Here is a 15,065-nt window from a genome sequence, read left to right as displayed (position 1 = left end):
GAGCTGCAGGGGCTGGAGGACTACGCGCTCAACATCCAAGTCGTGAGGGTTAGTGCCCGGAGGTTTGGATGGTATAGGGTGCCCTGATTCCGTGCTAGGTCGAGCGCTATCCCCAGCCGGATGGGCGTCTGCACAGACAGGTCCTGCAGAAGTGGGAACCAGATCTGCTGAGGCCAAGAGGGTGCTACGAGTATCATGGTCCCCCTGTCCTGATGAAGCTTTAACAGAGTCTTTGAGAGGAGTGGCAGAGGAGGGTATGCATACAGAAGGCCCTTCCCCCAGTGAAGGGAGAAGGCATCGCAGGCCTGATGGCCGCTCCCCGCTACTAGGGAGCAGAACCTGCTCACTTGTGGTTGAGAGGGGAGGTAAACAGATCCACATTCGGCATACCCCACTGGCGGAACAGCTCGGCCACCACCTCTGGGTTGAGGAATCATTTGTGGGGCTGGAAAGATCAGCTGAGGCAGTCCGCCAGCAAATTGAGGTGGCCTGGCAGATAGACAGTTCATAGGGACATCCTCTGAGACAAAGCCCAGGTCCACACCTGCACTGCTTCTTGGCAGAGGAGGAACAAGCCCATGCCGCCCTGTTTGTTGATGTATCACATCGCGACCTGATTGTCCATCCAGATCAGGATGTCCTTGGAGGACAATAGGTCCCAGAATGCCCACAGGGCATAGTGCATTGCCTGAAGCTCCAGAACTTCTTTCTGGCAGTGGGCTTCAGCAGGGGTGCAGAGGCCCTGATATGGAGACTATTGACATGGGCTCCCCCAACCCTGGGGGAGGCATCAATGGTAAGGGTCACCTGGGGCGGAGCAGGCTGGAAAGCAAGCCCTCTTTCCAGGTTGGACAGATCTTCCCACCAGGATACTCTAAGACCTTGAGATGGTCCTAGAGTGTCCGTTACTAAGACTGGAGCCTCGAGCTCCTAAGATGCCTGCTGCCACTGGGACCACAGAGTCCATTAGGCGCTCCTCAGGTAGAGGCGAGCCAGGGGGGTCACATGGACGGAGGCCGCCATGAGGCTCAGGAGGCAGAGGAGAAGGCGGGCTGAAACCCTCCAACTGTTACGGAGAAGGGTAGCCAGCGAGGACTGCCCTGTCCCTGGGCAGAAAAGTTTTTGCTTGTGCCGTGTCCAGCCTGGCACTGATGAAGTCCAACTGGAGGAATGGACAGAGGTGTGATTTGGGGGAAGTTGATAAAGCCCACCGGCTGCCCAGAGTGCCCAGAGAGACCATCTTGAACTTTTCTTTTACGAGAAACTTGTTCAACGCCCAGAGGTCGAGAATGGGGCGCAAGTCACCATTCCTCTTATGGATGAGGAAATACCTTAAATAGAACCCTCGGCATGGTTGATGACGAGGAATGGGTTCTACTGCGCCCACTGTGAGGAGGGCAGAGAGTTCCATCTGGAGCGTGACCAAATGGGCGGACAAACCCCCACGATGAACATGGGGGAGAGGTCTCTTCTGGAAGCCTGCTGAAATTGAGCCGGACGATGGAGAGGACCCAGTGGTCCGAAGTGATCTCCCAGCGACTCGTGAAGCCTATGAGCCTGCCTCCGACTGGGGGATCCAATGGCAGGGGTACGGCCAGCTTACTTAAGCTCCCTCGCCGCCAGTCAAAACCCCGTGGAAGGGGCTTCCTGGGGCCTAGGCACTCACTGTTGATGAGGATGGTCCCTGGAGCTGGTGCATGGCGGGCGAGTCCAGGCAGTGGGAGGATAATATTTACTCTACCGGTAAAAGGGTTTCCGAGAACCCTGCCTGGAGGACTTCCTGGCCAAGGATGAGCCTTCCGAGGTACTAGCGGACAGCTGCTGAAGGGTATCATGATAGGGTATCATGATAGTCCTTCAGTTGCACCACCACATCCCGAACCTTATCCCCAAAGAGGATCTCACCCATACAGGGAAGGTTGGCTAGCCTGTCCTGGACCTCCGGCCAGAGGTCTGAGTCCCAGAGCCATTTGCCTGGCACCAATGCCCATGGCAGCTAAGCGGGCTGCCATCTCAAAAACATCAGAGGTGGAACGCACCTCGTGTTTTCCCGCCTCAAAACCCAGAAGGGCAATGGTGATGAGGTCCTCCTGCTGTTGCTGGGGGTGGCCCTCCGTGAAATCCTGGACTCGTTTCCAGAGATTGGGGGTTGTACTGGGTCATGTAGAGCTGATAAGCGGCCATGTGGGCAACCAGCATGGCCGCACACCTTACCCCATTGGATGTATTCCCATACCTCCAACTACGTCATTTTAAGTGCAGATATATGTAATGGCTTATCTAAATGGAAAACACAATTTGAAAATTGGTGTGATCAGGTTGATAGGATGAAGGGTCTGATCTCCTGCTTATATAAATAGCTCAATGCGGATTTAGTGGATAAGCCGTCCTTTGTAAAAGCGTGGGAACAAGATTTGAAATGTCCATTATCAAAGGACCAATAGGATACTATATTTTATAATACCAAGAAGGGCTCTTTGTCAGCTGCGCTCTCTGAAAATTGTTATAAGGTGTTACTACGGTGGCACCTCACACCTGAGAAACTCCACAAGGCTTACCCTCAGAAAGATGACATGTTGGAAGGGGTGTGGGAGGAAGGGGACTTTCTTCCATATGTGCCCCAAAATTGCCCAGTATTGGTATATGATCTCCAGTCATCATAAATGAAATATTGTCAGTCTCGTTGATCAACACACCAGAATGTGTATTTCTCAACCTACCTATGGAACTTCCCAAAGATCAAACTACGTTGGTCCAATTAATACATAGAGCAGCCCGATGTGAGCTAGCGGCCCACTGGAAATTAAATCCTATTCCTACTAAAGAAGTAGTACTTCTGCATCTAGGACATACTTGCTCTCTGTTTCAGCTGACTGCCCTAAAGAACCATACTATGCCTGCATTTCAGAGGACATGGGGTCCTTTTTTGACATGGATGCATGAACAGGATAGCCCTGAGAGATCTACTCGTGTTACTTAAGAGACCAGAGTCTATACAAATGGGACGACACTAACACCCTCACAATTTCTAGACGGTATCAGTGCAGTAAACCTGTACTCTATAAGCTTCTCATGTTATGTGCTATGATAACACTTGGGCCTGATGTATAACTTGATATTTGATGTAAACAAACCTGGGGAGAAAATAGGGGGACGGGAAATTATATTTGGGGGAACAAGCGTCAACATTGTATATTATATAGATGGAAAGAAACATGGAATCCGTGGAATGTAATGGATAAAAATGTATTGCGTGTTTTGACGTTTTGTACCATATTATGTTATTATTATTATGCAATAAAAATTGTCATTTACAAAAAAAAGAATGGAACAGTTGGAGCGGTTTACCTTGGATACATTTTATATGTGAACATGTACCTTAAAAAAAAAAAATAAATAAAATAAAAAGATAGCATATTAATAGAAAAAATAATTGACTAACAGGGAACTACAGTCTAGATTTAAATTTTGAGCAAAAGCAAAGGGGGGGGAAATGCAGAAAATCTGAAATTCAGATTGCTTACATTATTCTGAAACAGTATATAATGCCCAAAGATTTTCCCTTTGAATTCTAGGAGGAAGAAAACACATGAAAAATTGTGGAAATAAAAGCTTGTACAAAAAGTACTGTCGAACTTTTGCCAGATTTTTAAAAGGTAGCCCATTCCAGCAAGAATCCCTTAGCACATTTTCCATACATTTTTCGGTGGGTGTTTTCCCCTTCTAGATGTTGCAGGACATTAAATCCTTGGGCAGAAGATACACTATTTCAAAACTGTGGCAGCAAGTAAGCTTGCAGACATTTTGCATCCCTACTTAAAGCTGGCCGTAAAAATTTTCAGCTGTTGATTATAACTATCTACAAGTCAGAATAATGTAAAGTGGAAGGAAGGAGATATACATTGTCTTTTACAAACCTATCGCAAAGCATAGGTTAAGGACAGTCTGCACCCATGTTTTTAGCAAATGAAACTTACATGCCAAGAATGAGCTCTAGGATAATGTTGAGAGCTGATTGCTAACTCATAACCATCTGAGGACTGAGTGGCCATCTAACACCTGAGCCTTAAGCATTCAGTTCAGAGACCTTACCTGCTCGCCTCTAGTGAAGATGTTTCCTTGGTATTTTGTGAGTGCAGGATTTTTTCAATCTTTTCAACTGACCGAATGACCTCAATGAGTCTCAAGACACATATCTGTGAATACAAGAGTACAGAAAAACAAACTGTAAAACCTGAGCATATTTTTTTTAATTTTAAATATTTATATTCCACTTATAAGCGGATTACAGATGAGTATATCCATACCAATGGTACTAAGCAGAAAGTTACAGAGTCCATTAAACAAATGACTAGGCCTCTGAATTCAAAGTCTGGCACAACTCTATGAATGATTTTTAAAACCTGCAAAGCAATGAAACCCTTAGGTGCCGATTTCCAAGATATGAGATTGCGCAACAATTATAGTACAGTGGTCCCTTGACTTACGAACTCAATTGGTTCCAGAGGGCTGGTTGTAACTCGAGTTGGTCGTAAGTCAAGACTATTTTTTCCATAGGAACTAATAGAAATACCCATAATGCGTTCCAAACCTCCAAAAGCACCCCTTACCCTAACCATTTCTATAATAAAAAATGGTTGTATACTGTCTGTAAGAAACACAAATAATTTACTAGTGTATTTACCAAAAAGTTATAAAATGTGCCTAGCCGACCAGAAACAACAATTTCACCTCCTCCACCAGTTCCTTTATGATATCTGCACATGGACTCTCTACCTGGGTAACACCAAGCTAGGTTGAGAGAACATTGCACAAATCTCATCTTTGGGTGAGTTTCCTCACTCTGAAGGTCATCGATTCTTCACAAGAGTGCACTATTCTGTTTGTACGCCACACTCTGCATGTCAAAGTGGCCCCTAACCCCTACACTAATACTTACACCTCACTCGAGTAACTAGGTGAGCCTCATATAGGGGGTATAAATACCTACCTAGTATGAGGGCATTATAGCTAGTCAGTCAGTCTCTCTCTCAATTTCTTTCCCACTGCTTGCCCCATCATGCTATCAAAAGTGATACTCTGAGCTCAGAGTATCACTTTTGCATCTCTACCAGCAGATGGAGTCAGAGCAAAGCTCACATCAGAGTATATATATATCAAAAGTGATACTCTGAGCTCAGAGTATCACTTTTGCATCTCTACCAGCAGATGGAGTCAGAGCAAAGCTCACATCAGAGTATATATATATCAAAAGTGATACTCTGAGCTCAGAGTATCACTTTTGCATCTCTACCAGCAGATGGAGACAGAGCAAAGCTCACATCAGAGTATATATATATCAAAAGTGATACTCTGAGCTCAGAGTATCACTTTTGCATCTCTACCAGCAGATGGAGTCAGAGCAAAGCTCACATCAGAGTATATATATATCAAAAGTGATACTCTGAGCTCAGAGTATCACTTTTGCATCTCTACCAGCAGATGGAGACAGAGCAAAGCTCACATCAGAGTATATATATATCAAAAGTGATACTCTGAGCTCAGAGTATCACTTTTGATAGCATGAACTAGGTAACCAGTACTAGGTAACCAGTACTCTGCAAGTAGTGCTCTGATATATTTAAAAAGTTTTGCATTTAAAATGTGTGACACCTCTTTTTCATTTATTTATATGAGGATTATAAGTAGAGGTGGTCTGCTTTCATTTATATTTGTTGTAGCAGTACATTTGTACTGCCAAAATATTATCGGTACTAACAGAACCAAGAGGCCACATACTTCACAAAATATTTTTAAAAACATCTCCTTCCTTGCTTATATGAATTATTGTCATTTTTTGGAGATTATACAGACAGATTAGCAAATTTTGAGGCCAATTTACTTAGCAAATCATGCTCTTAGTACTGGTGGATATGATAAGAAAAAGAAGAGAAAAGCCTGAGGTAATGACATCAAAAAACAGTGAAGATCTCGCAACAAAGGCAAAGGAAAGAGCATAATGAGAACTGGAACACAAATCTGACAACCTTCCTAGCAAAGAAATATTTGATAATGATAGGAACTGTAAAACTGCAGCTCTCCCCAAAACTTGACTTCCAAAAAAAAAAAAAAAAAAACCACAACCACCTTTCTACCAATTCCAGTTCACACGTGATCTATGTAGTTTTGGTACATCTGCCAATGAGATAACCCATAATAGGTTAAGCTCTGTATCTCAGTCACTGCTAGAGTATTAAGTATTCTGCACCCTTTAGTGAAGGATACTGAATATCTAGGGGTTACATAGATAGCTGTAGGGGATGAATAGATAGCTCTATAGTATGAGCAAGATTATATGGTTTTTTGAATATCTAGGGGTTACAGTCAATGCAGGTGGAAAGAACGTGCAAAGGAAGAAATTATTACTTATCTGATAATTTCCTTTTCCTTAGTACAAACAGGTGAATCCAAAACCAGTGAGTTATGCATCTCTACCAGCAGATGGAGTCAGAGCAAAGCTCACATCAGAGTATATATATATATATATATATATATATATATATATACACACACACACACACACACCCCTGCAGTGACATCAGCCCAATAGTATTCTCTGCAAAAGCAAACTGTGGACAAACTAGCAAAAACTTGATTAACAAATTACCATTCCAGCACTCAGCAAAACAGGAAAACACTGAGCTCAGAAAATGAGTGGAATAACACTAATCTAGGGACTGGATTAATACTTACCAGTATCCCTGGAACACACAGTCACACAGGATGACCATAGCACAACATTCAGCAGCCAAGGGTGGGAAGTTGGATTCACCGGTCTGTACTAAGGAAAAGGAAGTTATCAGATAAATAGTAATTTCTCTTTTCTTAGATATACAGACAGGTGGAATCCAAAACCAGTGGGATGTACCAAAGCTACTCCTGAATAGGGCAGGAGGCTGCCCACGGTCCAGTCAAAACCACATGTGTAAAGGTTGTGTCCTCCTGGGCCTGCACATCCAGGCAATAATGCCTGCAAAAGGTGTGTAAGGAAGACCATGTCGCAGATTGGCAAATGTCAACAGGGGGCAAAAATCTAACTTCCACCCATGACACTATCTGAGCCCTAGTGGAATGAGCCCTAACCTGACCAGGCAACAGTTACTCAGCATCCACATATGCAGCCATGACTTCTTGCTTAATCCAGCAGGTAGCCCACGACAGCAGCTTACCTTGTTTACTCCTACCATGGAGAATAAACAGCCAGTCCGACTTTCTGACAGGTTCAAAACCTCTAAATACCAAAGGCCGTAACAGGTGATACTCCTCCGTATCTTTCATCCTGTTCAGAGACGGCAGGGAAATGAACTGATTCAAATGAAAACAGAGTCCACTTTGGGCAAAAAGGAAGGAACAGCACGCAGCTGTATCACCCCTGGAGTCACCAAAAGAAACTGCTGCAAGCAAGACAAGGCCTGTAGTTCGGATACTCGATGTACAGAACAAATTGGCAAAAGAAACACTGTTTTCAAGGTCGGTAATCTCAGGGAAGGGTTGCATCAGTTGAAAGATAGGGCCCGCTAAAAAATCTAAAACTAGATTACAGACGTTGGCTCCTCCCCAGCAATAACATAGGAAAATGTGGGAGGGATGATCTGGAAGCCAAATTTAGGATTTTAGGTAGAAAACTAATATCCAGAACCTCCAGGGCAGCATTCTCTGAAATGCTCCCTGTTCCATGCGCAGGTCCCCAGAGGCAGGCAGAGCTCTGGAGTCTCAATGCGTGGATGAGACAATGGTGTAGGGAAGAGGGATTCAATTTTGTAAGGAACTGGATAACCTACTGGGGAAGGGGGAGACTTCTCCAAAAGGACGGGCTCCACCTTAACCAGAGTGGAACTAGACTGCTGGCGCTAACTTTTAAAAAGAAGATAGAGCAGTTTTTAAACTAGAATAAGGTGGAAAGCAGTTTTTAAACTAGAATAAGATGGAAAGCAGACAGCAGTGCATGGCTCAGAGGAATGTATCTGAGGATACTAATGAAACAAGAGAGAGGTTCCAATAAAAGCAAAAGTAGTCCATGTGCCTATAAGTAAAGAATCACCTGAGTTAAAGAATTCCAAATTATCCCCATCACCTGAAAAGCATGGTGTTAAAACAAAGAAAAAGCGCACTTTGAAATGTCTGTATGCCAATGCCAGAAGTTTAAGTAGCAAAATGTGAGAGTTGAGTGTATAGCAATGACTGATGAGATAGACATAATTGGCATTTCAGAGACATGGTGGAAGAAGGATAACCAATGGGACAGCACTATATCAGGGTACAAATTATATCGCAATGATAGGGAGGCTCAACTTGGTAGAAGTGTGGTATAGAGTCCAACAGGATAAAGATCATACAAGAGACTAAATGCTCAGTAGAATCTATATGGGTAGAAATCCTATTTGTGATGGGTAAGAGTATAGTGATAGGAGTATACTACCGTCCACCTGGCCAAAATGATCAAACAGATGATGAAATGCTAAGAGAAATCAGGGAAGCTAACCAATTTGGCATTGCAGTAATAACGGAAGATTTCAATTACCCCAATACTGAATGGGTAAATGTAGAGAAATAAATGTAGAGAAATAAAAATCCTCGATTGAACAAACAACTGTTTCATGGAACAATTGGTTCAGGAACCAATAAGAGAGGAAGCTATTTTAGATTTAATTATTAGTGGAATGCAGGATTTGGAGAGAGAGGTAACGGTGGCGGGGCCACTTGGCAATAGTGATCAAATTTGAACTAATGACTGGAAGGCAGACAATATGTAAATCTACAGCTCTAACACTAAATTTTCAAAAGGGAAACTTTGATAAAATGGGGAAAATAGTTAGAAAAAAACTGAAAGGGGCAGCTGCAAAGGTTAAAAGTGTGCAACAGGCATGGACATTTTTTAAAAATACACTCTTAAATGCGCAGTCCAGATGTATTCCACGCATTAAGAAAGGTAGGAGGAAGGCAAAACTATTACCGGCATGGTTAAAAGGTGAGGTGAAAGAGGCTATTTTAGTCAAAAAAACATCCTTCAAAAATTGGAAGAAGGATCCATCTGAAGAAATTAGGAAAAAGCATAAGCATTGTCAAGTTAAGTGTAAAACATTGATAATGCAGGTTAGGAGAGAATTTGAAATGAAGTTGGCCTTAGAAGCAAAAACTCATAATAAACACTTTTTAAAATATATCCGAAGAAAGAAATCTGTGAGGGAGTTGGTTGGACCCTTAGATGACTGAGGGATTAAAGGGGCTCTTAGGGAAGATAAAGCCACTGCAGAAAGACTAAATGAATTATTTGCTTCTGTTTACTAATGAGGATGTTGAGGAGATACCAATTCCGGAGATGGTTTTTCAAGGGTGATGAGTCAGATGAACTGAACCAAAATACTATGAACCTGGAAGATGCAGTAGGCCAGATTGACAAACTAAAGAGTAGCAAAATCACCTGGACCAGATGGTATGTATTTTTGAGTTTCTGAAATAACTAAAAAATGGAATTTCAGATCTATTAGTTAAAATGTGTAACCTATCATTAAAATCATCTAGTTGAAAAACCAGCTACCGGACCAAGGCACTCAACTAAGGGACCACAGAATCACCTCAGGAATTCATAACTGAGGGAGGGACCATATGGTCTCACCACAGGAGAGCAGGGCAAATTTATTTATTTATTTAAAACCTTTTTTATACTGGTGTTAGTGTGAACATCACATCGGTTTACAATATAATTAATTTTCCTCTTCTTTTCTCCTTCAAAAATTTAAAGCAATCCCCAGTAGGGAGATGCACATACACCATTTGCTAGAGACGGAGAATACTGGCGGGCTGTCACTGCAGGGGTATATATACTGTGATATCAGCTTTGCTCCGTCTCAATCTGCTGGTAGAGGTGCATAACTCCACTGGCTTTGGATTCACCTCTCTGTACGCTAAGAAATAAGTAAATAAACTCAATCAGGGCCCAGAATAAAGAGGCATGCATTTCATGAGGAAAAGAAAGAAATTAAATAACTGACAAGATTTGTACTCTGTGTAATAAAATGTACCTTCTTCCTTCCGATATCTTCTTGTTTAGACAACCGCTCATCTACTGCCTGAATGCTTTCACTGACAGAAGACTTCAGACTCTAAAACACAAAAATCTGAAGGTGAACAGCTAATGGACACACTGTACACTTCTTTCATCCACTTTGTTATTAATTAGGCCACTATTAGGCATTCATTGACTTAACTGCACTAATTCTTCTCAAAAATTAACATTAATATAAAAATCTTCTGTTCACAAAAAAGTTTCAATTCCTGTGGGTCCAACTAGGTTGATAAATGGTTGATAAACGTAACAGCATCTTCATCTGGCAATTAAAAGATATCATCTGGGGGGAAAAATGACTTTTTTCCTCAAATTACATTTTGACTCCTTATTGTTTGCTGGCCTGATTTTTAAAAGTATTTACATGCATAAAACCTGTTTTTTTGTGCATAAATGGCTCTTCGAAAATAGCCAGAGGGCCAGTGCACATAAATGTGTGTACATACGTAATCCTACTATGCGTGTATTTTTATGCAACTCGCGGAAGGCACTCTGGGGGAAAAAGCTGGGGTGAGGATAGAACTTACACACATGCTTTTTTATTACTGTGTAAATTTTTATGTTTTCAGAAGTATACATGTAAAGTAACACATACAAAATGATCCCTGCTTGGAGCAAGTATAACTTTTATGTGGGTACGATTTAGCATGTACCTGGCCAATTAAGGTAGGATTCTCAAAGCGACCTACTGGGACAGGGAAATACCTAAAGTGCCTGAATGTAATCTGCCTTAAAGTGCCTGAAAGGAAGAATTTTAAAAAATAAATAGTTGGCCAAATGCCAAGTGTTTCTCCTTTTAATGTACTGAAATCTTCTCCTATTTAAAAAACAACACCACAGATCTGGTGCCTGGGTCATTCAGGGATCCTTTTCCTCCCTTTTCTACAGTCCCCCCTCCCCTACCAAAATTTAATCATTTACTGTTTATCTATGACAGCTGGTACCCTCTTTAGCAGGGGTCGGTTGCCTAGGAAACTCCTAAGCTGAATGGGAAGCACCCAAGTGCAGGTACTCTCACAAATACATTATAGGAATATTTTGACATACCAGGACCTCTTCTCGTAACTGTCCCAAGGGTACAGAGAGCTGGCTGAGGGCTTTATCCATGCCAACCTGAAAGCAATACAGTAGTACACACTTTACTGATAGAAGGAACAAAGTACAACCCTTAATGTTTCCACATGCAGCTTATTTTTCATTGTTCCACAGTTCAGTTGACAGAAGAGAGAGAGATCAAATTGCTATTACTGGGAAATCACTTGCAGAACTCCAGCCAATTAGGCTTTCCAGCTAAAATTAAAAAAACTTCCCCAGTCCAGTCCCATGAAAGGAAATTTCACAGAATCTGATCCATTATGAACTTAAACTACAATGAAATATAGTCTTACCTGTTAATTTATTTTCCTTATGTCCTGCTGCACCAGTCCAGACTAATGGGTTATCTCCACCTACTAGCAGATGGAGACAGAGGACACACCCTTTTTCAGTGATATCATCACTTGGTATATAGGCTGGTACTGCACCAGCAGTAGCCAGTATTCTTATATCAAAGCAACTCTAAAAGAATGCTTCTTTAAGCTCCATGTTCTTAAAAAACTTAAGCCCCTACTCCATGGCCACAACTTCCGTTCAGTCCTACAAGCAACTATCTGCTCTAAAATAGATTACTGCAATTCCCTACTCCTAGGCCTCCCATACTCGACCATCAAACCACTCCAAATGCTGCAGAATGCAGCGGCTAGAATTCTCACTAACACCCGTAAATCTGACCACATTACCCCTGTCCTCAAAGAACTCCATTGGCTCCCCATCCCCTCTCGCATTCGTTACAAAACCCTCACTATTATCCACAAAACCATACACAAATACAATATACACTGGCTCGACGACTCCCTTCGCGTCCTCTCCTCCAACCGCCCCACTAGAAGCGCTTAAAAAAGGTACCCTATATACATGCCCTCCCTCCATTCACCTCACAGCCACGAGAGAGCGAGCCCTTTCTCTTGCAGGCCCCACCCTTTGGAATTCCATGCCCCCTGAACTCCGCTTAGAGCCTTGTATCATGAAATTTAAGAAAAAGCTAAAGACATGGCTTTTTAAACAGGCATACCCTGAATAATGTTACGCCTTTATCCCCTCCATGTTACTCTGTATTTTGTGAAGTTCTCTTCTCACAGATGTTATATCTTGCCTTACTTCTACCCAGTAACTCTCTTCCCTCTCACAGTACTCTCCTCCCTGCACCCTATTTACTATCCCAAAGAATTTCCCTCTACGATACATTACATAATGCACATTACATTCTTCACATGATATTTCTTCCTGCTACTCTGTATCTCCCGTCTTTCTCTCATTAGACTCTCCCCTGCAACCCACTTATTACCTCAAATAAGTTATTTTCTATGTTACATTAAATAATATACCCTACATTTACCCTTTATTTCAGTCTTCTATTGTACATCCCAGTTTACTCTCCCCAATGTTATCTTATATAAATGTTCTCCCCATAAGTTAAATATTTATTTCCTATCATCCTGTACATCTCTGTTGATGTTCTTTAGCTTCGCTTCCCTCTCCTTCTCTGTTTTGTATCCCCCCTATTACATTATTCCCCCTCCTCTTTCGCTTCTCCTTCTGCTCCCTGGTTTCCCCCTCCCTGTTTTTTGCATTTTCTTTGAGTTCTTTGTAAACCGATATGATGTACCCACGAATACCGGCATAAAAAAGCTGTTAAATAAATAAATACATACATACATACAAAGTAATTGAAAACACCAACTGCCCTTAAAATACTAGGAACAATAAATAGAGGCTGTACAATTAGGAGGGACAGAGGAAATTCTCCTGTCTATTTGTCCTGATTAGAAAACAAATTCTGCTGAGCAGGGACCTTATCCCTCAAATCTCTGTATGGCACTCTGCACACCAAGCAGCACCATAGGAGAGATATTATCCTTGAGAGCACACAAAGTGAAATCCAAATTTTCTGATAAACCCAAGATCTGATGCAAAGGATAATAGTTCAAGCTCTGACTTCCTGGAAGGGTCCTGGACTGGTGGAGCAGGACTCAAGGAGAGGAAATAAACAGGCAAGACCAAATGTTACCTTCCTTATCCAGCTACACCAGTCCAAACTAGTGGAACGTACCCAAGCCCATTTCAACACAGGTGGGAAGAAGACATGGTTGCTCTGAGAATGCCTGCCATAAGGCAGTATTCTCCCTCGGCTTGCACATCTAATCCATAGTATTTATGAGGGAATGTAAAGACCAAGTGGCTGCCTTACAGACATCCTCTGGAGCAGATGCTGCTCAAGAGGAAGCCGGAGCTCTTATAGAATGAGCTCTTACAGAATGACCAAGGGGATCATCTGCTTGATTTACATGGACAATGAAAATGTTGACGCTGCTTTTCCCAGTGAGGTCCGCTGAATAAAGGCTTATCGATTAGCCAAAAAGGATTAGCAATGTTTTAAATAACTGAGAAAGGTTCAAAGAACCTTTAAGTATGGGAGAGACTACCTTTACCTTCACATTCCCCTTTATGGGACACTGGAAAAGATACTATCTGTTTAACTGAAGGCAAAAAAAAAAACCAACAACCTTGAATAAGAAAGATAGCACTGATTAAAAGTGGCCAACTCCTTGGAAAGACTAGGAGGGATCACTGCCAAATAAGGTCCACAACTCTGAGAACAGGCCACCTTTAAGAACTATCCTTCGAGAATGGACTAAGCATCTCTTCCTTTCAAAATTTCTAAAAACCAGATCCAGATTCTTTTGGGACACCAGATCCCCAAGGGGAGCGCAAATATGCTTAACAACGAACTCCCTGAATCTGATGTCTATACCATTAAATAGCTGCAATTAGTACCTCCAGAGAATTAAGAACATAAGAAGTTGCCATATTGGGTCAAATTGAGGGCCCATGAAGCCCAGCATCCTGTTTGCAACAGTGGCCAATCCAAGAAACAAGTACATGGCAAATACCCAAACATTAAACAGATCCCATGCTACTAATGCAAGTAATAAGCAGTGGCTATTTCCTAACACCGTTTTATGGACTTCTCATCCAGGGACTTGCACAAACCTTTTTAAAACCCAGATAAGTTAAGCTCCTTAACCACATCTTCTGGCAACAAATTATAAAACTTAATTTATCTTGATTGAAAAACAATTTTCTTCAATTTGTTTTTTGTTTTTTTTTAATTTTTAATTTTGCACTTTTCAAAACTTGATACATTCAAATTTAATCATCATAATTAAGGAGTACAAATAATAATGATACATATATAATTCAAAAATATTATTATTTTAAACTTCATATATTCGTATCTCCAAGTTACCAAACAGTGGGGGAGTGCCTTTCTTTAAGCAAGTTCACAAGAAAAAGAAAATTATATTTTATCCAAATTGAGAGATGACGGAGTATAAACCTTTTTCCCTACATCTATAAGGACTATGATAACTCAGGCTCAGCCACCTGGTTCCTTCGATTCTCCAGGAACACTGCTAGCTGTTCAGGTTCGTAATAAACAAATTTTTCACCATCAATTTTCATAACACATTTACAAGGAAATCTTATACTTAGTACAATCCCAAATGTTCTAGCTTGATTGGCCAGTGTTAAAATTTTTTTACGTCTAGCCTGCGTCTCCTTTGAGACGTCAGGGTATACCCACAACTTCTGACCCAGATATAATACGGATCTTTTGCTTAGAAATATTTTTAATATATTATCTCTGTCCTCTGTTAGCTTAAATTTTACCATCAAAGTTCCCCTCATTTCAATTTGAGAACTATAAGATGTTTCTATTAGTTCTGTTACATTCAACGATGCAACATCTGCTGGTATATTTTCTTCCACATTTTCATCTTTTTTCTTCGGCAAAAAATAAGCTTTCAGTATCACAGGTAACTTATCGGGTGGTAGCAACAATATTTCTTGAAAATAGTTCTTC

General features: G+C 41.6%; 1 protein-coding gene across 1 annotated transcript in view; it reads right to left on the bottom strand.

Moving 5' to 3' along the window:
- The window catches only part of COG2 (component of oligomeric golgi complex 2), a 237,479-nt gene that overhangs the window by 166,206 nt on the left and 56,208 nt on the right, over nucleotides 1–15,065 (bottom strand). The window contains exons 3-5 of the mRNA XM_029594187.1: nucleotides 11,153–11,218; nucleotides 10,062–10,142; nucleotides 4,093–4,196 (exon numbers count right to left, since the gene is read on the bottom strand). Coding sequence (XP_029450047.1) covers nucleotides 4,093–4,196; nucleotides 10,062–10,142; nucleotides 11,153–11,218 — 251 coding nt within the window. The remainder of the gene's footprint in view (nucleotides 1–4,092; nucleotides 4,197–10,061; nucleotides 10,143–11,152; nucleotides 11,219–15,065) is intronic.

This window comes from Rhinatrema bivittatum, chromosome 3, assembly GCF_901001135.1.
Source record: "Rhinatrema bivittatum chromosome 3, aRhiBiv1.1, whole genome shotgun sequence".
NCBI lineage: Eukaryota > Metazoa > Chordata > Amphibia > Gymnophiona > Rhinatrematidae > Rhinatrema > Rhinatrema bivittatum.
Note: the sequence above shows the minus strand (reverse complement) of the source record. Positions and strands in the feature narration are given on the sequence as shown.